Source organism: Mastigoproctus giganteus, chromosome 11, assembly GCF_048544385.1.
Source record: "Mastigoproctus giganteus isolate SK-2022 chromosome 11, ASM4854438v1, whole genome shotgun sequence".
Classification (NCBI taxonomy): domain Eukaryota; kingdom Metazoa; phylum Arthropoda; class Arachnida; order Uropygi; family Thelyphonidae; genus Mastigoproctus; species Mastigoproctus giganteus.
The window spans coordinates 172,650,965-172,674,476 of NC_143585.1; the positions used below are offsets into that span (position 1 = coordinate 172,650,965).

General features: G+C 37.8%; 1 protein-coding gene across 2 annotated transcripts in view; it reads right to left on the reverse strand.

Moving 5' to 3' along the window:
* Positions 1–5,262: 5,262 nt before the first annotated feature.
* LOC150078577 (uncharacterized) overlaps positions 5,263–23,512 on the reverse strand; it is a 394,647-nt gene continuing 376,397 nt past the window's right edge. For both annotated transcript variants that reach the window (XM_090385383.1, XM_090385384.1), the window contains 2 exons: positions 20,480–20,653; positions 5,263–5,448 (listed from right to left, as the gene is read on the reverse strand). In XM_090385383.1, the coding sequence (XP_090241509.1) occupies positions 5,329–5,448; positions 20,480–20,653 (294 nt within the window). In that variant the 3' untranslated portion in view covers positions 5,263–5,328. The remainder of the gene's footprint in view (positions 5,449–20,479; positions 20,654–23,512) is intronic.

The window sequence follows — 23,512 nt, forward strand, 5'->3', positions numbered from 1 at the left end:
ATATATATAACGAATACACCTACTAAATATATTAATAAAATAATCATTTATAAAATAGTTTGTTGTTATTAATTACACGTTTAATATGTTTATGTAATAGATATTCAGACACTCTTATATAAAACCAAAAATAACAGGTAGATTAGATCAGCATTAGGCAAGTGGCAACATTTTTGTGGATGCCTGACAAAAAAAAAAAAAAAAAAAAAAACTCAGGGGACTCACATCTGGGAGTATGGGCTTGGTACACCCAGGGTCCTGAGCTGGATATCATAATTCTTCTCTTTCTTGGAGATTCCCTTCTACTTCTGACTCTCTCTCTCTCTCTCTCTCTCTCTCTCTCTCTCTCTCTCTCTCTCTCTCTCTCTCTCTCACACAGGGTAATTCAGAAATTTTTTTTTTGGCTGGTGCAGCATAAGCCTCAGGCTACTTGCACACACAAGCACCTAGCAGACCAGTTCACTCAAGTGATAAGATAACCGGAGAAATCCCGAAGTTTCTCACCGAAGGAGTCAGATATCTGAAGCCTAAAGGCGAAGGCACAAGAAACCTGGCGAAATACAGGCCAATCTCCTGCTTCCCAACGATGTACAAGATCCTGACCAGCTGCATAACCAAGAAGATATCAGACCACTTAGAAAGTCAGAACATAATGGCTCAACAGCAGAAAGGATGCCAGTAGCAATTAACCACAGATGCCACAGCTATCGGGCAAGCCTACAAGAAGCACTGCAACCTATACACGGCTTACATCGATTACCGCAAGGCCTTCAACTCCGTACCTCATAGCTGGCTAACAGAGACCCTGAAGATCTACAAGGTCAATCTGATAGTGACAAACTTCCTAGGAGCAACAATGGCGAAATGGAGTACCACCATTAAGGTTGAGAACACCACAACCAGACCAATCCCCATCAGAAGAGGAATCTTTCAGGGAGATGCTCTCAGCCCACTGTGGTTCTGTCTAGCACTCAACCTGCTATCCACCATGCTTAACGGCAGCAAGTATGGATATAACTTCAAAGAAGGAATTTTTTTTTTTGGTAGTTGTTTGCAGTACTTTGATCCAAGCCCGAGGCGGGAATCGAACCCGCGACCTTTGGGTTGCCAGGCAGGCACTTTACCCACCTGGCTAGCCTAGTCGGCCAAAGAAGGAAGAAAGAACCTGTACACCCTCACCTACCTGATGTGCACAGATGACATCAAGCTCTATGCAGCAACTGAGAAGCAACTCCAGCAACTACTCCTGATCACCGAAGAATTCAGCAAAGACATCAGGATGGAATTTGGTCTAGACAAATGCAAGACCCACACACTGCACCAGGGAAAATTAGTCGGCCGAAACTACCAGCTGCTGACTGGTAAAGAGATTGAAGCTATGACAGGAGAGACCTACAAATACCCAGGGATGATGCACACTCAGCAGTTAGAGCACAAGGAAATCAAGAAGTGCCTGACCGAAAAATATCATTAGAGACTCAGAAGCCTGCTGAACGCAAAACTGAATCAAGGGAACACAGTTAAAGCCATAAACACCTATGGAGCTCCAGTACTAACATACTCCTTTGGGGTCATAGATTGGACTAACACTGAGCTGGAGGATATCATGAGAAAGACAAGGACAATGATGACCAAGAACTGCCAACACCACCTGAAATCTGCCGTGGAGAGACTGACAATTGCCTGGGAAGAAGGAGGAAGGGGCCTGATAAATCTCATTGAGTAACAGAAGACAGTAATAGTTAACCTGAAGGATTATTTCCAGAAACACACAGCAGCACTCCATGAGGCCATAAGGAAGATAGAAGTAGTATACTCCACTCAACCTAAGCGAGGACCCCCCCCCCCAACCAGGAGGTACAAACCAAGATAGAAAGATGGGCAGAGAAGACACTCCATGGCAGACACTATAATGATCTCCATCAAGATCACATAGATAAAATTGCTTCCAATGCATGGTTCATGAGCGGGACACTCTTCCCCGAGACTGAAGGATTTATGCTCGCCATCCAGGACCAGGTAATCAACATTAGGAACTATAGAAAATACATCGCCAAGGAGCCTGGAGTGTTTGATGATACATGTCGACGATGCCATCTGGCCTCAGAAATGATCCAACAACACATCACTGCAGGATGCAAGGTGATCACCCAGAATGAGTACACTCATAGACATGACCAGGTAGCCAGGATAATACATCAGAAGCTAGCAAGGAAATAAATACCCATTGGTCAAAGAAAGTGTACCGTACTATAAGTACGAACCTCAGGCAGTACTAGAGACCCCAACCCACAAGTTGTACTGGGACCTGGAATATGTAATAATTGATTACATATTCCAGGTTGCCACTCCAATTGATTATTCATAATAATGGATAGGACAATCCCGCACAACAGACCGGACATAACCCTTGTGGACAATAAGGAAAAGGCTACCTATCTGATTGATATAGGGGTATCCAACACTGGTAACCTGCAGAAAACCCATGGGGAAAAAATCAGGAACTACATGAACCTAAGACAGGAGATCAAAGACAACAAGTAATGACCATCCCTATCATCGTGTCAACAATAGGTATGGTGCCAAAGACCCTACATAATAGCCTAGCAGCAATAGGTCTCCCAGCAAACACCTATAAGGAACTCCAGAAAGTCACAATCCTGAACACATGTAGGATAGTCAGAGAGTTCCTCGACCAACAGTAACACTAGACATAACAACCACCACCACCTTTTGTACTTGGTAGTAATACCCGTCAAGAGGTGGAACTCCCAATCAGGGAGAAATAATATAAGAGCAATAATAATAATAATGATGATTATAAAATAACTTACAGGAAATCTTGTTATAAGATACAGCTCTTACTAATGAGAGAGTTGAAAAACATTCGAAAAGGTTTCTAAAAAATGCATACACATATGAATAAGATAGATTGCTGCTGTTCCAAATTGCCTCCTCAGTTTGTGCTGTAGATGCAACCACATATTTTCAACATTCTGATATTTATAGTCATTCGGCACAATTTTTTAAAATTGTATTCTGTAGCCAAAGACCCAAGAGGAATAAATGAACAAAAATTGGGTAAAGGTACAATAGTAATTTCCCCCTTCACAAAGTGTAGGGGGCACAATCATTGATTACATACTCCAGGTCGCCACTCCAATTGGTTATTCAACAGGAATACCATTGCTTCCTTTTCCTTCAAAATTAACAGAGTGGCATTGTCTCATAGGTAATGATATTTATATTTAAAAGGGAAGTGCACATTCTTGTGTTATTTTATTAATTATTATTATTTTTTTTAAAAATTAAAATGTATTCTTGCATTATAGATACAATCTTATTACTAGTTTAATTGATGTTACACTAGAGATATGTTTTTTTGGGGAAAAAAAAAAGAATTATATCAGGAAGGGGAAAGGGGAGCTTACGGAACAACTTTTGAATGCCAGAATCCCAATATGTCATGACCGGACTAATATACGTACAACTGGTGTTAAAGAATTTGTAATAAGCTATCATATTCGTAGTGAAATTAAAAAAAAAAAAAAAAAAAAATGTTCACTATCAGTAGCATATGTCTTTGTTCTGTTTCTTCTAGTGCTTGTTAGGTATATGCATAGATATGCAACCCAGCCAGAACTGCAAAAAACCTTCAGGATGCCTTATAAAAATGAATAGAGTCATGCCAACTATTTTTCTGTAAATTCTGCAGTGGCATGGGAAAAGTTAAAACATACCTCAGAGCTAAGGAAATCAAGGCAGAAATTGCCCACCTGCTGCAAGCTGAATAGCAATTCTTCAGATATAGGTAAGCTGTCCCAGTTCCCTCCCTCTGCTATACCTGACCTCCAAGGAACAATGAGTAAAGTGCACAAGATCACCTCTCACAATGATTCAACTCTCAGTGAACTGGCACTAATAAACAGACTTTCCCTTTAGTTACCAATAATTCAACACAAATTGAATCACAAGCTCCTTTCTGTTGTAATATTGAGAAGCTGGAAACTATTGAACTCATTCTTAGAAAAGTGCAGTCTGCAAGTAGCATGCTAAGACACCATATGTGTCAGTTTGAAGACCAGAAATCTTTTGGCTTACTAAAAGGTCTCCTGTCCTTGGTCCCTAATCTGCCTTTGTTCATCCCAGATGAATGGGTGCCAACTATGTCTAACTCCACAAAATGTCTGGAACCTGAAGCATTTGCACCATTAAGAGTCAGCACCCAGAGTGACACGCAAAATATGCTTTAACAACTGAAAAATGACTCAAATTTCAGAGCCATTATCTATACTATTTCACTAATAATGCCTGTTGTTTTCTTCCACAAATCTTTTTTTTTTTTTTCAACAAAGCACCCTGCATGTTCAGCGCATTACAGAGGAAGATTACTTTCTATGACAAAAGATGCATATAAAAATAAACATTCAGCACATAACATTATCACTATGAAATTCTATTTTGCATTTCTTTCTACATAGCACACTTTGTACTTATGCTTATTTGTTTACAAATGTCTTATTATATTGGGTTTCCTACAACTGGAAATCAAAAAAATCATATCTATGTATAATACACAAGGCAAATATTACCTTTTTCAGAAAATCTTGCATGTCTTTCGAAGTTTTACGTCATATTTCTTTGGCATGATACTAAAAATCACTGTTAATTAAGTTTGGTACAGACAACAAGGATGTTATCCCCTGTTTCTATTTTGAAATGAAGGCTAGCGCACTTTACAAACAGCAAATTTCACAGAATCTTTTAAAAAAAAATTCCGATTTTAACACCATTTTACTATTTTTCTATGAAAATAAAATTATGGAGAAATTCTTTGTAACTAACTGTATTTGGATGGCAAGACAGACAATGGGCCAAACTGAGAAAAAGGATTGATTCTTCATCACAAATCTCGACAGTTGGCAACTATGTATCATGCATTAAAAAAAAAAAAAACCTGTATTATTCAATCAACTACTTCCATGAAACATTACATGCCTGTGTTCCCAGTAAACAGGTTGGTATAAAACTAATCAACAGAAGCTTCATCTATATTCCAGCTTAAGACATGATACAATTTTTGAAATAATTACATTACCTGCAAGTTGTCAGTACAGAATATTCTTGTATGTTTTCTTCAGCTTAAATCCATTGGTTTGTTTAGTTGTCCAGAATATACCGGTAGATTTAATTACTAAAATAATGCATAATGTTGACAAATACAATACCATTACTAACATTAAACCAAGTTGATCAGTAAAATATCTTTCAAAAACTGGGATATATCTTGTTTCACATGTGAAATTAAGCTGAAAGGCACTATTTAATTCAGATATGACTTGACAGAAGAGTCTGTGTATCACCACTGCAAGACGGACATGTTTTTCTTTCTAGGTTACACATGCGGTCTTCTACTAAAGTGAGTCTCTGTTCTAAAAGAGATACTGTCTGCAAAAGAAAAATAAGATGTACAAAAAAATTTCACCAGCAAAAAAAAATCTCATAATGACATCTAATATCACTTAATCTCATATGATATAATCACAAAATATAAGCATAACTACATAAAGAGCTCATGCACCAAGTATTTTTATACATTGTTCACAACTCCAGCTGGCTTCCGTTTTCTAGTCACACCGACCCAGCAGGTTGAGATGCTGAGGCTTTTGCAATTACTAATGACCTAGCACAGATTGTTCATTTACCTACAAGAATACCGAACAATCCTAATCATACAGCCAATACACTTGATCTTTTTCTCACAAACAAACCTTCCAAGTACACGGTCGAAGTGAGAGGTCCTTTAGGCACTTCAGATCACAACTTGGTGATTGTCTCTTCTATCTCATGGCTATTCCCAACCTCATGTTGTTTGGCATTACAAGAATGCAAAGTGGGATGACCTGCGAGACTTCTTTTCTTCTTTTCCATGGTCGGATTACTGTTTCAAAACTTCTGATGTCAACGTTTGCTCAGATCGTGTGAGTGAAACTATTCTTGCAGGAATGGAATCCTTTATCCCACACTCCACTTTAAAATCTCGTCCTTTATCTAAACCTTGGTTTTCCAATAAATGTGCTAAGGCTGTTCAAGACAAGAATGTTGCATATCGTAATTGGCTTGTTTCTAATTCTTCAGTTTCATTTCCTACACCAAAACTCGCAACAATTGTAAAGCAGTTATTAATCAGTCCAAACTAGAGTTTCAACCGGCTAAGAGTAGAAAACTTGCTTCTTGCCCTAATGGTAGCCTAACATTCTGGTCTCTTGCCAAAGCTACTGGCCGCAATTTTTGCCCATCTCTGCTCCCACCTCTGTCCAAACCAGATGGTTCTGTTGTCACTTCAGCCAAAGAAAAAGCTAACCTGCTAGAATCCCATTTTTCTTCCAGCTCATGTATTAATGATCTTGGTAAAACACCACCCACCATTCCCAACATGCTCCATTCAATGCCTCCTGTGGTCTTCTGTCAAAAGGATATCAGAAGGATTTTGATGAATCTTAATGCTAAGAAAGCTCCAGGTCCTGATGGTATTTCTCCACTTGTTCTCAAAACCTGTACTCCTGAATTTACTCCTATTCTTTGCCGCCTTTTTTCACTTTCTTATTCCTAAGGTGTTTTTCCTTCTGCTTGGAAATTTGCTCATTTCCAGCCAGTTCCTAAAAAGGGTGACAAATCCCTCCCATCCAATTATCGTCCCATTGCAATTACTTCTACTCTTTCTAAAGTAATGGAGAAATCAATTAACCGCAAACTCTTAAACTACCTAGAAACCTTCCGTCTGATCAACGATCGCCAGTATGGATTCCGTCAGTGTCGATCCACTGGTGATATTCTGGCTTATGTTACCCATTTATGGACTAATTCAATGGAAAGGTTTGGTGAAACACAAGTAGTTGCTCTTGACATTTCAAAGGCTTTGGATCGTGTTTGGCATAAAGGTCTTCTAAACAAGCTTCCATCTTATGGTTTGCCAACTATTTTTAGTAATTGGTTATCCAGTTTTCTCTCTGATCGCTCACAGAGGGTGATGGTAGATGGCTCTCTGTCTTCTAACTTCTCCACTAATGCCGGTGTCCCCCAAGGTTCAGTTCTTTCCCCCACTCTTTTCCTCTTGTATATTAATGACCTTCCATTGACTGGAAATCCTATCCATAGTTTTGCCGATGATAGCACATTGCATTCCAATTTCCATTTTAAGAAACCTTGTCCTGCTCATTCAGCTTCAATTTCTCGAAAATCTGCTACCAATTCCTTAAATGCCGATCTCCAGGTAATTCTCCAGTGGGGGGCAAAGACAACTTAGTTGATTTCAACCATTCTAAAACTCAGTCTTGTCTTATATCTCACAAAAAGGATTCTTCTGCTCCTATGCTTATCTTTAGTGACACTCCAATTTCTAGGCAAAAGGATATATCTCTTTTGGGGATTACCTTGACTTCTAATCTCTCTTGGTACAAGCAGATTACAAATATTGCTTCCTCTGCATCTAAAAAACTTGGTTTTGTCTTTCGCTCTCGGCATTACTTTTCTTCCAAACAGCTGCTCACTCTCTATAAATAGCCGAGTAGGTAAAGTACCTGCCCAGCAACCCAAAGGTCGCGGGTTCGATTCCCGCCTCAGCCTTGGATCAAAGTACTGCAAAAACCTTGGGAGGTGCAATATGGCCACAGAAGCCGATGCGCCAACAACTACCAAATCAAAAAAAAAAAACTCTATAAATCGCAAATCCACCCTGCCATGGAATATTGTTCCCACATTTCGGGTGGTGCCCCCAAAATCTCTCTCAGGCTTCTTGATTCCATTCAGAAGAGGGCAGTTAGGTTAATTAATGATTCATCTCTAACAGAGTCTCTCCACTCGCTTTCTCATAGATGTACTGTTTCTGCTGCATGCCTCTTCTACAGATACTTCCATGGGCACTGTTCTTCTGAATTGGTTTCTATAATTCCCGCTCTCTCTTTCAAAACAGTCCGAACACGTGCCGCCACCAGCTGACATCCATTTACTGTCCAACTTCAAACCACAGAACCAACTTTTCATCTTCCTCGTTTATTCATTCAACTGCCGTTTTCTGGAACAACCTTCCTTCATACGTATTTCCTGAAAATTACAATCTACAGAAGTTCAAGTCCAATGTCAACAAATATCTTCTTTTGTCTTCTCAACCTCCAACCCAAGCACGGTACTAAGTACTATAGGTTATAATACCTCTCGTGTTTAGGGTTCACATAAAAAAAAAAGTAAAATTTATTATATGAGGTCTCATTTCCACATTTTTTAAATGTAATTTTAAATGGTTTATTGAGTCTCTAAAATAGAAAATCAAACGTTTTGTAATAAGTTGTCGGTATCGATTATGAAAACAAAATTTAGGTGTGATTGGTCTCTTCCAAGTTTGGACTTCACAAATTGGAAGAGAGCAGTTATGTACACATAATTTCTGCTTTCACATTCATTATGATTAAGAAAGAATCCTAATACACAACTGAACTTCAAAGCATGCTGAATCAAAAGTTTGATTCAAAACAGCATCAAATCAGTGATGTGATTGCCCCTTACCCATCACCTTAGTATTGTATTGTAATCAATGTTTTAAGATACAAGGACAACTGAGGCCAAAATCTGCATTTTGCTGTTATAATTTTATGTAAAAAATCGGCCCAATTTGGTATCAGAGGAAATCATATATTCGTATTTGCTTAAGATAGGTAAACATTTCATTTAGATTCACATTATTTCCAATTGGATACACTACAGGGATGGAATACACTTAAATAGAAAGGGGGCTAAACTTTGAAAGAATATTTGCTGATGCTATTGAGAGCAGTGATAATTGGGTTGGAAAACTGCTAGCTTAGGAGGGGATAGATGAACTAATAAATAAAAAGTAGCCGCTGGAAGAGGTGAAAATTATTCATGCACTGCTTCCATTGGAATGAGCAGCAGCCTAGAAAACAAGGTGTGGGGGATTTCAGAGACTCCCGGGAGTCATTGCGGAACAAGTAAATACATGGACTGTGTTCGGGAAGCTAAGAATAGGAACAGGTGCATATATACTTGCGTGTACACCAATGCTGGGTGTATGGTAAAGAAATTTGATGAATTTGAGGCAGATACTGTTGGAATATCAGCGGCGTGGTGTCACACAGATATAAGTAATGCAGAATGAAATTTGGTGAGTACAACGTGTGCAGGAAGGATAGACAGGATAGGAAGGGAGGAGGGATTACGCTATTAGTTAAGAAACATAAAATCCAAGGAAGTACAGACAGTAGACATGAGAGAACAGAGCACTGTTCAGTCAGTTTGGTGTGACATAAGCATTGGGAAAGCAAGACTGAGAGTAGGAGTGTGTTATAGACCTAATGAATAACTGTACAGAGAAGTACAGTGGGCCAGTAAATCAGATTGTCTCATAATTGGGGATTTTAATTTCCCAGATATTGACTGGAATTTGTGGGTTGATCACTCGCACACTAGCAAGGCTTTAGTGGATTTAATGGATGATTGTTTTCTACAGCAGCATGTTTGAGAAGAAACTAGAGGGAGTAATACTCTTGGTGTGATTATCAGTAGTTATTCTTCATACATTAAGAAACTGCAGATAAAGGAATCACTAGGTGGCAGTGATCACAGTGTGGTGAAGTAGGATTTACTCAAAGAGGTAAGTACTAGTTGGGGAGGATACAAGGACTAATAGATTAACAGTAGCCACTGGCAGAGGTGGAAGTGATTCTTGCACTGCTTCTATTGAAATGAGCAGAAGCCTGAAAAACAAGATGCAGGATATTTCAGAGACTGCTGGGAGTCATTGCGGTACAAGTAAACACATGGGTTGTGTTAGGGTAGCTAAGAATAGAAACAGGTGCATGTATACCTACGTGTACACCAATGCTAGGAGTTTGGTAAATAAATTTGATGAATTTGAGGTATTGCTCAAAACATCAAAGGCAGATATTGTTGGGATATCAGAGACGTGGTGTCACACAGATATAAGTAATGAGGAACTGGAATTTGGGGAATACAATGTGTATAGAAAGGATAGACAGGACAGGAGGGGAGGAGGGGTTATGCTATTAATTAAGAAACACATAAAGTCCAAGGAAGTGAAGCTAGTCGACATCGATGGCCAGGGCAGTGTCGAGTCAGTTTGGTGTGACATAAGCACAGGGAAATCAAAATTGAGAGTAGGAGTGTGCTATAGGCCTAATGACTCTGATGAGTATAATAAGATATTGTACAGGGAAATAGAGTGGGCCAATAAATCAGAGAGTCTTATAATGGGGGATTTTAATTTCCCAGATATGACTGGAATTTGTGGGTTGGTCACACACACACACACACACACACACACACACACACACACACACACACACACACACACACACACACACACACACACACACAAGCAAGGTTTTTGTGGATTTATTGGATGATTGTTTTCTAAATCAGCATGTTCGGGAGGCAATTAGAGGGAGCAATACTCTTGATTTGATTATCAGTAGTGATTCTTCATGCATTAAGAATCTGCAGATATAAGAACAACTAGGTGGCAGTGAACACAGTGTGCTGAAGTGGGATTTACTCAAAGAGGTAACTACCATCATGGGTAAAGGGAAGGGTTATTGCTTTCGTAAAGGCGACTACGATGGTCTGAGACAGTATTTAAATTCTATACAGTGGGACCAACTGATGATGTTACCAACGCCAAACTCAAAATGGGAAGCATTCAAAGAACTTATCTTGGAAGCTGCTAGGCCCTACATACCAACTAAGAAATATTATTCAAGGTTCAGGCCTAAGTGGATGTCAGATGAAGTAATGAGACATATGGCAGAGAAGAAAAATGCATGGGATATATACAAATTAACACGTGACACAGAAGCCTAAGCTAGATACAAGTTGATCTGTAACCAAGTTACAAAGGAGGTTAGAAAGGCAAAGGCAGATTACGAGAAATCCTTGGCAAAGGATGCAAAGAAAAACAGCAAGGAGTTCTTTACTCATGTAAACTCTAGAAGGAAGGGGACGAATCAGATTGGTCCACTTGATATGGATGGTTCATCTGTTCATGATCCTGCTCAGGTAGCTAACAAATTAAATCAATATTTTGCATTTACATTCACACATGAGGAGTTATTCAGGAAGAGGAATGCCATAGAGGAAGTAAGTAAACACTGGCAGTGAGCTAGATGATCTTGTAATAATTGAGAGTAAAGTGGAGGAGAAATTGTTGAAGATAAATACAAGAAAGGCACCTGGGGTGGATGGGATCTATCCAGTTACATTAAAGGAGGCAGCAAAGGAAGTAAGCAAACCGTTAGCCATAATTATGAGAGCCTCCTTGGACTCAGGGGAGGTACCCACAGACTGGAGATGTGCAAATGTAACCCCAATTCACAAAGGAGGATCAAAGGCTGACACAAGTAATTATAGACCTGTGAGTTTAACTTCTGTTCCAGGAAAATTAATAGAAGCACTGGTTAATGAAGCACTGCAGGATAATCTTGACAAGATGATCCTGCAGAATTCAGTTATAGCTCAGACACAACATGGTTTCGTTAAGGGTAGGCCTTGCCTGACCAATTTGATTCGATATTATGATGTAGTCACAAAAGAATTGGATGCAGGGAATAACTTTGGTATTAAATATTTGGATCTTAGAAAGGCTTTTGATACTGTTGCACAAGGAAGACTGCTGCACAAATTGGAGCAGTGTGGCATTAGTGGCAAATTGTTGCTATGGATAAAGTAATGGTTGAGTGGCAGAAGACACAGAGTTGTAATGAATGGACACTGCTCATTGTGGACTAATGTTATTAGTGGAGTCCCTCAGGGTTCAGTGTTGGGTCCATTGTTGTTTTCTGTATTTATAAGTAATATTGATGATGGTATATCAACCTTAATGTCCATGTTTGCAGACAATACAAAGGTTGGCAGGGTTGTTGAGGATGCTACTGACATTATGCTGCTGCAACAGGATCTGGAAAGGTTGAGCAGATGGGCTGAGAGGTGGCAAATGAAGTTTTACATTGAAAAATGTAAAGTACTACATATGGGAAACAGCAACCCCAGAGCAACGTATCAACTCTGTGGTACTACACTGACAGTGGTAGAGAATGAAAAGGACCTGGGGGTAATTGTGCAGGCAGACATGAAGTTCTCCGATCAGTGCAGACGGGCTACAAGAGTAGCTCATGGTGTCTTATCAATGATATAGAGGAATTTTTCTAGTAGGGATAGGGAGGTGATTATTCCCTTGTATAAGGCAAGGGAATGGTCAGGCAGCACATTGAGTACTGTACACAGGACTGGAGGCCTCATTTCAAGAAGGATGTAGAGCTGCTGGAACGAGTACAGAGAAGGGTAACAAGGTTAGTGAATGGAACAAAGGGTTGCTCTTACGAAGAAAGGCTTAAGTTTTGCAAATTACAGTGTCTGGAGACTAGGCACTGGCGAGGTGATCTGATAGAGGTGTGCAAAGCCTTGAATGGTTTGAGCATGCTCAATGCTAATGGGATACTGCCTCTTGCTCAGAATAATCACCTGAGAGGGCATAAATTCAAATTGAGGAAAGACAGATGTAGGATAGATGTATGGAAGTTTGCCTTTAGCCAGCAGGTGGTTGATTGCTGGAACAAACTTCCATTTGTCTTTGTAGAAGTCAATAGTTTAAATAGATTCAAAGCAGAACTAGACAACCATTTGGAGCGAGTGGATGGGTGAAATGAGAAGGGGTTTTTTTTTTTTTTTTTTGGCTAATGCTGTATAAGCTTGCTTTCTTTCTTGCATCATATGCCTTTACTAATGCTATAACATGGGCAAGTGGTAAAAGTTCATGCAGTCATGACAGCACAAACCAAGTAGTTATTCAAACATGAGAATTGTTTGAAATATCTAGGGGATATGATTGACAGTAAGTGGTGATAGACAATGCATGCATAGAGGTGGGTCACCACCATGAGAAGATACACATGGGTTGGGTTTGTATATCCTATGCAAAGTATTGGTAGTACAACCTCTTACTGTCTGTTTTGCCTAAAGCTAGAATTCCATACTTCTGGTTCCAGTTTGAATTGAAGCAATTTGTTGCTCATTTGTGGCTTCCACATTTTGGACCATTAAAATGTAGATTTTTTTTTTTTTTATGAGCGTTAAATAATGTATATATGGTACATGGTAATTTATTATTATCATTATTAGCCATATAATGAAAGGAAGCCTGAGGCTTATGCTGCATCAGCCAAAAAAAAAAAAATCCTGAGTTACTCTGAGAGAGAGAAAGTGTCAAAAGTATAAGGGAATGTTTGATAGTGGACTCTGTGTTGACGAAAATTTTGAAGAAGTTTGGTAAATGTCCTTGAAATCCTAGGGAAGAAAGTTCTCACAATATGCCATCTTTCCAGGTTGGGTCAAAAATCTTTTCAATATCCAAACTTACCATTTCATGTGTTCATTTTTCATATAAGCATTATGAATATTAGTCTCTGCTTTGACTGTGAAATCCAAAGTGGATCTATTTTGTCAGAATCCAAACTGATTGTTCAGTTTGGATTCTTGAAAACTAAAACAGCGTTTTAGTTTTCAAGAACCCAGGTAAGTTGTCTGTGTTATTATCCTTTCTAGAATTTTACATAGGCAACTGGTGAGGGATGTTGGTCGGTAATTTTGTAGGAGTGATTGATCCTTCCTGGTTTGGGAAAGGCTAAAATAACAGAGTGGTGCTAGGAAGAGGGATATGTACCTCCAAGAAAGATACGGTTAGAGAAAAAAAAAAGTAGTTACTGCTATTATATATCTATTTTTTCAATTCGACTGAAAATTTACTACAGCAAATTCAAGCACACCTATTTAAACAGATTGCTTCAGAAAGTACAGCCACACTGTGTCATAAAAAAGCATTTTCAATTTTCATTATTAAAAGAACCAAATATTAACACAGGAAAAATTACAAGGAAAAGTAAACTGAAATTGGATCAAAATGAGCAAGAAAACTACACCATAACCTTGTTGTTGTTATCGTCATGATCTCCTTAATTCCACTTATTTTGTCATTTTTTTTTAACTCCCAGTCCTGAGTGACTTTTCACTGATTTATACAGTATAACTTTCTACTCCTTTTAGTTTGTCAATTGGGAAGGTACCCACAGTGATGAATTACTGAGATCATTCAGATATAAAAATACTCAAAGATATGTTAACATAATTTTCGAGATGCTAAGCTACAGCTGTTTCACACAGTTTTTAGATTAATAATCCAGTGTGATTCTGACTACTTTATAATGCTTTTTATTAATTTATTAAAAAGTAATCATTTTTATGGTGACATAATACATGAAAGCTATTAGAACTTATGGTAGTTGAGTACCAATTTGTGGATTGAAGGTTGAAAAGACAACAATTACTTTCCACCACTGGCCTTGAATTTCTGTAATTTTCAGGAAGGTTGTTTCAAAGAAAAGAAGTAGAAGGAACAAATGAAGAAGAGGTAAAGCAGTTTCGCGAGCTTAAAAATGAGACCATGTTTGGAGCAGTTTAAAAGATAAGGGTGAAATTTCCATGGACACTATTCTTCTAGTTCTGAAGAACAGCATCATGAAAATATGTATAGACAAAACAAGCAGGAGAATCTGAATTTTTTTGTGAATTTGTTGACACAACTGCTATTTTGTTGAACAGAGTCTAGAGTTTTAAGAAAGGTTCTGGAGGTATGATCAGTGGTGAGCTATAGTGGGCTCGCAAGAGCCCACTGTTATTATTTTTTTTTTTTGAAAATTTGCAAGTCCATTGTTGAGACGATCATTTATTTACAAATGAAATCCTGGATGCAATTATTGAGTATCCAGAGCCGAAAGTATGGTGGGGCGAGTGGGGCTGCATTCCCAGCATTTTAATGGCACAATTGATCAGTTTAAGTATTTTTAATTTGCTTAATTTTTAATTTAATTACAGTCGGACCTCTGTTTAACCAACTTTTTTTAAATTCCGCTTTTTAATTTCGTTTAAAATACAGTAGTTTCCGTAGTTGAACGAAAATAATTTCCATGTAACGAACGAATTAGGAGACACAACATAGTATGCATTGTTCTCACCTCTGGCCTTTAGGTAATTAGCAAGTGCGAATTAAGGGTGAAAGGGATTACCATTCCACAACCTTAGTGGTATCCAAAAAACCTATGCAGTCACATTCCGAGAAGTCGTGCTAGTCAATATGCTTTCTATAGCCAGTCAGAGGATTAAGAAGATTCCTAACATGGATAATAGCCTCTGGTCAACCTGTGTTGTGGTTCCCCTTTAATTCGACAAACAGCCGTATGTTTTTCGGAGAAGTGAGTGATCCACACATTTCAATAAATTTTTCAGTCTATGTTTACATGGTCACAGTAGCTGAATATCTTAGTGATTCCGAAATTTAGCACATTATTCAAAGAACTAGTGACAGTAGCAACGTAGTGTGGTGGGAGGGGGGCTGAGGGAACTAAGATATTATATGAAATTTACGAAGATGAAATGTTGGCAAATTTTGAAATTTTGTAGAGGCTTTCACTGTGTAGAAAATGTTCTAAAATATAATGGCATATGGGCAATAATTAAAAAAAAAAAAAAAAAACTATCCATTATATCACTAATCTCCAAAAAACCAGTGCGAATTAAAGATGATTGCTAAAGAACTTGATGTGGAAACTACAAAGACCAGTGGTGTGTTCGGGCTACGAAGAGCAGCTTGTAGCTTGAGGATGGTAATTGCGGGTTAAGAGAATTATCCTGCATTGTGCAAACATTTTGAATCAGAGGTTAAATATTCTGGATTGTTAAATTGATTTTTAAATCTGGAATTTCTTTTAACCATTTAGCACTAATCATCGACATCCTGCAGGAGCTCTTGTACATTTCAGAAGCTTTACAGATTCACTATGGTAAAAGCAGACAAGTCATTAAATGCATTTTTTTTATCCTTAAAGGATAAGTTATTAATGCAACAGGGTGATTTTAAATTTAATAAAGAAAATAACGATACCATTGAAAGAAATTTTAAACATATGCTACCGGAAATCGTGGAATATGAAAGAACTTTCGTCTTGGTGGGAAGACTGTGAAAACCGAATAAGAAATTTGTTTTCATGTAAAATATGAAATAAAAATTAATGATTTTAGAGATTTTGTCGAAAACAGTTTATCTTTAAAATCGAGTGAAATTCCCTTTTCAATTAAGAAAGCCAGAAATATTTTTTGAAACCACTGCGATTAGCAGTTCTGAAGCTGAGCAAGCTTTCAGCATAATGAATAATATCGTGTGAATGAATGAATAATGTTGACAATTAAACACTTTGCATATTATTATTATTAGGCACATGGTGCAAGGAAGCCTGAGGCATTTGCTGCACCAGCCAAAAAAAAATTTCTGAGTTACCCTGAGAGAGAGAGACCAGGAGTTAGAAAGTAAGAAAAGTAAAATTACCTCATGACAAGTTATTAAATGCATCTTGGGAATCACCAAGAAAGAGAAGAATGATGATATCCAGCTCAGGACTCTGGGTGTACGAAGCCCATACTCACCAGATGTGAGCCCCTGGGGTTAATATGATGACCATACATCTAAATGGAAAACCATTGTTTCAATTTGATCTGGATCGTTATGTCCAATCATTCCTCTGTAATAATAGCTCAGCTATTGAGCAAAGAAGAAGATCAAAAACAAATATTAATAAAGAAGTAAACTGCATATGGCAATTTTTAGAATAAAATTTTCTTGAATATTTGTGCAATAATATCTTTCATGTAATCTGCAATTTTTGTGTACCTTTTCTAAAACAGTTTGTTTTTTATGTAATATTTGTTTTTATATTCTAGAGTGTTTTGTGATAATTCGTTATTTGTAATATGGGAAATATTTTTATGTTATTTTTTATTCGCAATATTAAAATTTTATCATGAAAAAAAAAAAAGGTATCCATTTTATTTCCCTAGTTGTAAAAAAAAAAACAGAATAAAAAAGTCGCGCATCTGCCACGCATGGGCAGATGTTGGTTTTATGTGCAACACAGCATTTATTTTAGATATTTTGATTTGAATATATTGATTACGAAATTAAAGAGAATTTGTATTGTAAATATTTTAATGATCATTCACAAATTTCCATAATTTCTGGAAGACAATATGCAATTGATTTATGATAACTAAAGTAAGAGAAGTATATTTGCTACTGCAACATATCTAAATGTCTATGCCTAACAACGTATCTAAATGGCGGGACACCTAACAATGGAATGTTAGGTGCCCTGCACAGCTGCGTTTGTGAAAATGTGAGATGAAATAAGAAATTGTTGACAAATCTTTGTATTGTTGCAGTCATATGACAAATACCTGCAATCATGCTTACTGCAGGAAGTATGATGGTGACATCATACTATTCAAAAATTCCAAAGAGGTAGAACTCGAGATATCGTACTGGTCACAAAAAATGTGTCATGGGCTCTAATTTAATCATACTACTAGTCAATACTCCACACAGACTAGTGGGCTGAGTGTGGGAAGTGCCTCTGGCAGACACTGTGGGTTACGTCACTTCCGTGACCGATCAGATTTACTCGGTAGGTACCCACCCTCCTCAAACGATGTTCACATCAAAGTCAGCAACAGTGCGAGCCCATTGTTAAAATATTCAGAGCTCACCACTGGGTATGACCCTATATGATTTTGTAATAACTTGCTTAATGATTTTGTAATAACTGAGAGCAAAGTGGAGGAGAAATTGTTGAAGTTAAACATAACAAAGGCACCTGGGGTGGATGGGATCAATCTTTTTATATTAAGGGAGGCGGCAAAGAAAGTAAACAAACCCTTAGCCATAATTATGAGAGCATCCTTGGACTTAGGGGAGGTCCCCACGGACTGGAGATGTGCAAATGTATCCCCAATTCACAAAGGGGGATCGAAGGGTGACACGAGTAATTACAGACCAGTTATCTAAAAAATATATAAATTCATACACCGACCATTGAATAAAATTTAAAATTTAATATGACCACAATCTTTACACAAAAATATTTACAATAAACTATTACGGAATGCTAAAAACTGTAATAAAAGATCATTTACAATAAAATTTGCTAAAATATAAACCATTAAAAACGCTAAAAACCTGAAGCTTTCGGGAGCGTCAGCTCCCTTCTTCAACAGTGACATGACTTCCTGCAACATCTTAAGTAGCAGGCTCACGGTACCTCCACACGTGGTATTTCTCCACGTGGTTCAATCGGCACATGGTCTGAGCCATTTAAATGCCATAAGAACCGCTGAATGCAACAAGTCTGCTGTGGCCGAACATTTTTGGGAGAAGCAGCATCAAATCTCCCCGGAGGACGCTATTATTTTGGATCGTGCACATGGATACTGGGAGCGTAAATGGCTCGAGGGTTTACGGATTAGTTCATCAAGTAGGAATACCATGAATAGAGATAGATTTATACGTATTAATCCTATCTTTGAAACAATTATATTAAGGTCGGATGAACGATTTTCTTTGCCACGTTCCCGAGACATTTCCGCTTCCAGTTCTGACCATGTGCCGATTGAACCACGTGGAGAAATACCACGTGTGGAGGTACCGTGAGCCTGCTACTTAAGGAGATGTTGCAGGAAGTCATGTCACTGTTGAAGAAGGGAGCTGATGCTCCCGAAAGCTTCAGGTTTTTAGCGTTTTTAATGGTTTATATTTTAGCAAATTTTATTGTAAATGATCTTTTATTACAGTTTTTAGCATTCCGCAATAGTTTATTGTAAATATTTTTGTGTAAAGATTGTAGTCATATTAAATTTTATTCAATGGTCGGTGTATGAATTTATATATTTTTTAGACATGAGCTTTCCCGACCTCAGAGGCCTCTTTCAGGATACAGACCAGTTGGGTTAACTTCTGTTCCGGGTAAAATAATGGAGTCATTGGTTAAAGATGCATTGCAGGATCATCTAGACAAGACTGCAGCAATAATTGAGACACAGCATGGGTTTGTTAAGGGAAAGTCTTGTCTGACAAATTTGATAGGATATTATGATGTGGTTACAAAGGAACTGGATGCAAAAAATAATTTTGATATCATATATTTGGATTTCAGGAAAGCTTTTGACACTGTTGTGCATGGAAGACTATTGTACAAATTGGAGCAGAATGGTATTAAGGGTAAGTTGCTACAATGGATAAATGATGGTTGAGTGGGAGAAGAGGGTGGTAATTAACGGGTGCTGCTCTTCGTGGACTAATGTTATTAGTGGAGTCCCACAGGGTTCGGTGTTGGGTCCTCTGTTGTTTTGTATATTTATCAATGATATTGATGAAGGTATATCAGGCTTAGTGTCGAAGTTTGCAGGGTTGTTGATGACAGCAATGGCAGTGTGCTACTGCAACAGGATCTAGATAATTTGGGCAGATGGGCTAAGAAATGGCAACTGAAGTTTAACCTTGACAAATGCAAAGTACTGCATATGGGTAGAAGTAACCCCAGAGAAACGTACCAACTGTGTGGTACTACACTTAAGGTGGTAGAAAATGAAAAAGACCTAGGAGTAATTGTGCAGTCAGATATGAAGTTTTCTGAGCAATGCAGACAGGCTGCCAGGGCAGGTCATGGGGTTTTCTCAATGATATATAGGAATTTTTCTAGCAGGAAAAAGGAGGTGATTGTCCCTCTGTATAAGGCAATGGTCAGGCCACGTCTTGAGTACTGCGTACAGGTCTGGAGGCCTCATTTTAGGAAGGATATAGATTTGCTTGAGCGTGTACAGAGAAGGGCAACAAGATTGGTGAGGCGAATGAAGGGATCCTCTTACCAAGAGAGGCTTAAGTTCTGCAAATTGCAATGGCTGGAGACTAGGCACCTGCGCGGTGATCTTATTGAGGTGTACAAGGCCTTGAATGGGTTGAGCATACTGAATTCTGATGGGATACTTGTTCCGATTACGAACCTAAGGAGGCATAAATTCAAATTAAGAAAAGACAGATGTAGAATAGATGTGCAGAAATTGGCCTTTAGCCAGCGGGTGGTTAATTTCTGGAACAAACTTCCATCTGTCGTTGTGGAAGTTGATAGGTTAAATAAACTTAAGGAGGAACTGGACAGGCATTTGGAGGGAATGGTGTGTGATTTTTTTTGGCTGATGTTGCACAAGCTCATACACTTGCTTTCTTGCATCACATGCCACCACCACCACCACCACCACTACTACTAGAGCATTTGTCATGATGGGAAAAAAAGGAGAGCAAATGAGAAAAACCTGGGGTTTTTTTTTAATGCAGACTGACTGCAGAGAAATGGGTGATTCATGTTATTATGTCAATATGAGTCTCCAAAAATATCGTGACAAGTTCCAAATGCTAAAATTCAGCAATTTCAAGAAACAAAGTCAGGCTCAGAACTTTTTTGGTCACACTTTGTATTTACTATTTTTATGTATATTACATAACTTACAGTATTTTTACCTCAGTTAGATGATCCATTTGAGATACCATGTGCTCCAATGTTTTTGTGATGTGTGACGGAACATCATTTCCTTGTCTTTGTTTAAAGTTATTGAAAATTTTATCACCGTATTTCTCACTAGATGGTGCAGAAACTGTCAAATTTGTTTCACCAACTTGTTCAATGTCATTTTCCTGGATAAATAAAAACACAGAATACCAATTATTGATGAAGAAAGGATGGTAATAAGTCAATTTTAGAACTTTTATAGAATTTAGAATGTTTAAGTATTAGCACATGATCTCTAATTAGAGGAATCAAATGTAAAAATTTATACCGTGGTTTGAAACTTACACTCTAGTCACAGGCTGCTTCTGTCCATGCAAACTGCTTCTCCATTAACAGTTGCTACTACTCTAATAAATAGTTTTTGGTAAAATTTGTTAATTAAGGCTACATATCAGGGCAAATAATTAATAGTGGCAATAATAGCACAAAAATATAACCAATATTATTTATTAATTAACTTGGCCCCTCTCATCCGGTCCGAAGCCCGGATGAGAAAGGAGCATACCTCGTATTAAAAAAACCTCTGGCCTCGGCTGGCTCCGGTCGACAGTACCTGGAATGGGCCCCCTACCTGGTTTACAGACAAAGATGGAGGATATAGCTTCAGCCACAGTGGATTTCTGTCACTCTTCCAAGATACCGATACCATCTAAAATGTGGATGATGCAACAGAGGAATGGCAAGTCAGCTGCATTATCTGCCTTAAACCATATGGATCTCAGCCATTGTCAGATAAACATTCATGCTACGCATCTGGGGTAACCAACATGGCTGTTCTTACACCATGGAGAACGTGGTCAGCCAAAACCCAAATGTATCTCTCAACACTAAATATAAGATCACTTTACAAGCCAGGGAAAATAAAACTGATAGAAGAAGAATTGAAAAGGATCAAATGGGATATCGTGGGTCAGAGACACATTGGACAGAAGAAGGAACACTGGATATGACAGAAGGAAGAATATTTTACTCAGGAAGAAAAGACAACATACACACATAAAGAATTGCTTTCATAATACAGAAATATTCATTAAATTCAAAAACAGAAATTCACTGGCACAGCTCAAGAATAAAGAGGAAAGAAAAAGTAATCTTCATAAAAATAATCCAGGTATATGTCCCAGATTACTCACATAATGACACAGAGATAGCTTCCTTCTATTCAGACCTACAAGAAACCATAGATAACACAAACAAAAAAAAGGTATTTTAATAATAATGGGAAACTTTAATGCAAAAGTTGGAGGCTTTTTGATAGACTTCAGTGACGTATTAGGAAAATTCGGGATATGAGATAGAAATCAACAAGGAGAACTCTTGAACTTTTGCAAAGAAAACAAACTATTCATTACCAACACACTGTTCTACCACAGATCTCGACATAAATATACATGGACATCACCAGATGAAAATACAAAAACTGGTATCGAATACATTTTAATAAATAACAACTGGAAATCTTCGAATCAAAATGTCAAAACTCTTAGAACTACAGATTTTGACACTGAGCATGAACTGCTAGCAGCAACAATTAAATGGAAATTTAAAAATATGAAGCCAATGAACAATAGAACAATGCTAAATTCATCAGGATTTTAAGACAAAATAAAGCATATTTATAGGAAAACACTACATGAAAAATTAAAGGATATAAACTATTCATCATCTGTGGAAAATATATGGGAGAAAACTAAACAAATGACCAAAGATGTAACTTTAGAAACCTTGGGAACTAAACCAAAACCAAATAATCCTTGGTTTACAGCAGAAATTTTAGACGGATGGATGGAAAAAGACAAAAGAAAAACCTGCTAAACACAGAAAATAGTCGAGCAAAAAGGAAACAAATATAAAACCCTAAAAAACAAAATAGATGACCTATGTAAAGCTGCTAAAAGGATATGGCTGGAAGATAAAGAGAAGCTGTGTGAAGAGGCAAGTAAAGAGCATGACTGTAATAAAAATAAACAGGTTACAAAAGAACTCTCTAAAACATACATCATGAAAACACTGACAATGAAAAATAAAAACAATATAAAAACATGACACATGCAAGAAATTAAAAAAATATGGAAAGAATATTACCAAACCCTGTTCACAGGGGAAAGAAAAAATACTCTTGCCTTAGATAACAGAAGAGATAAAGCACCCTTGATAACAATTTCAGAAAGCAATTAGCCAAACGAAGAATGACAAGGCACCCGAAATGAGGGTATCCAAGCAGAACTAAATTCGGTGGCAATGCAATGTTAAACCAACTCGCACAGTTCTTTAATCTAATTTTATTTACAGGAGACATACCAGAAGACTGGAAAAGTGGAATTAAAAATATGTATAGCATTAGCATATGATGCAAGAAGGCAAGATTATATGGCATCAGCCAGAAAAAAAAAAAAAAAAAAAAAACCCATTATTTCACCCATCCACTTGCTCCAAATGTTTGTCAAGTTCTGCCTTGAATCTATTTAAGTTATCAATTTCTACGACAGATGGAAGTTTGTTCCACCAATCAAACACCCACTGGCTAAAGGCAAACTTCCGCACATCTATCCTACAACCGTCTTTCCTCAATTTAAATTTATGCCCTCTCAGGTGATTATTCTGAGCAAGAGGAAGAATCCCATCTGCATTAAGCATGCTCAAACCATTCAAGGCTTTATACACCTCAATCAGATCACCTCGCAGGTGCCTAGTCTCCAGACATTTTGATCACCTCGCAGGTGCCTCGAATCAGATCACCTCGCAGATGCCTAGTCTCCAGACAAAACTTAAGCCTTTCTTTGTAAGAGCAACCCTTTATTCCATTCACTAATCTTATTGCCCTTTTCTGTACTTATTCCAACAGCTCAACATCCTTTTTAAAATGAGGCCTCCAGAGCTGTATGCAGTAAGTACTCAAGGTGTGGCTGACCATTGCCTTATATAAGGGGATAATCACCTCCTTATCCCTACTAGAAAAATTCCTGTATATCATTGACGACACC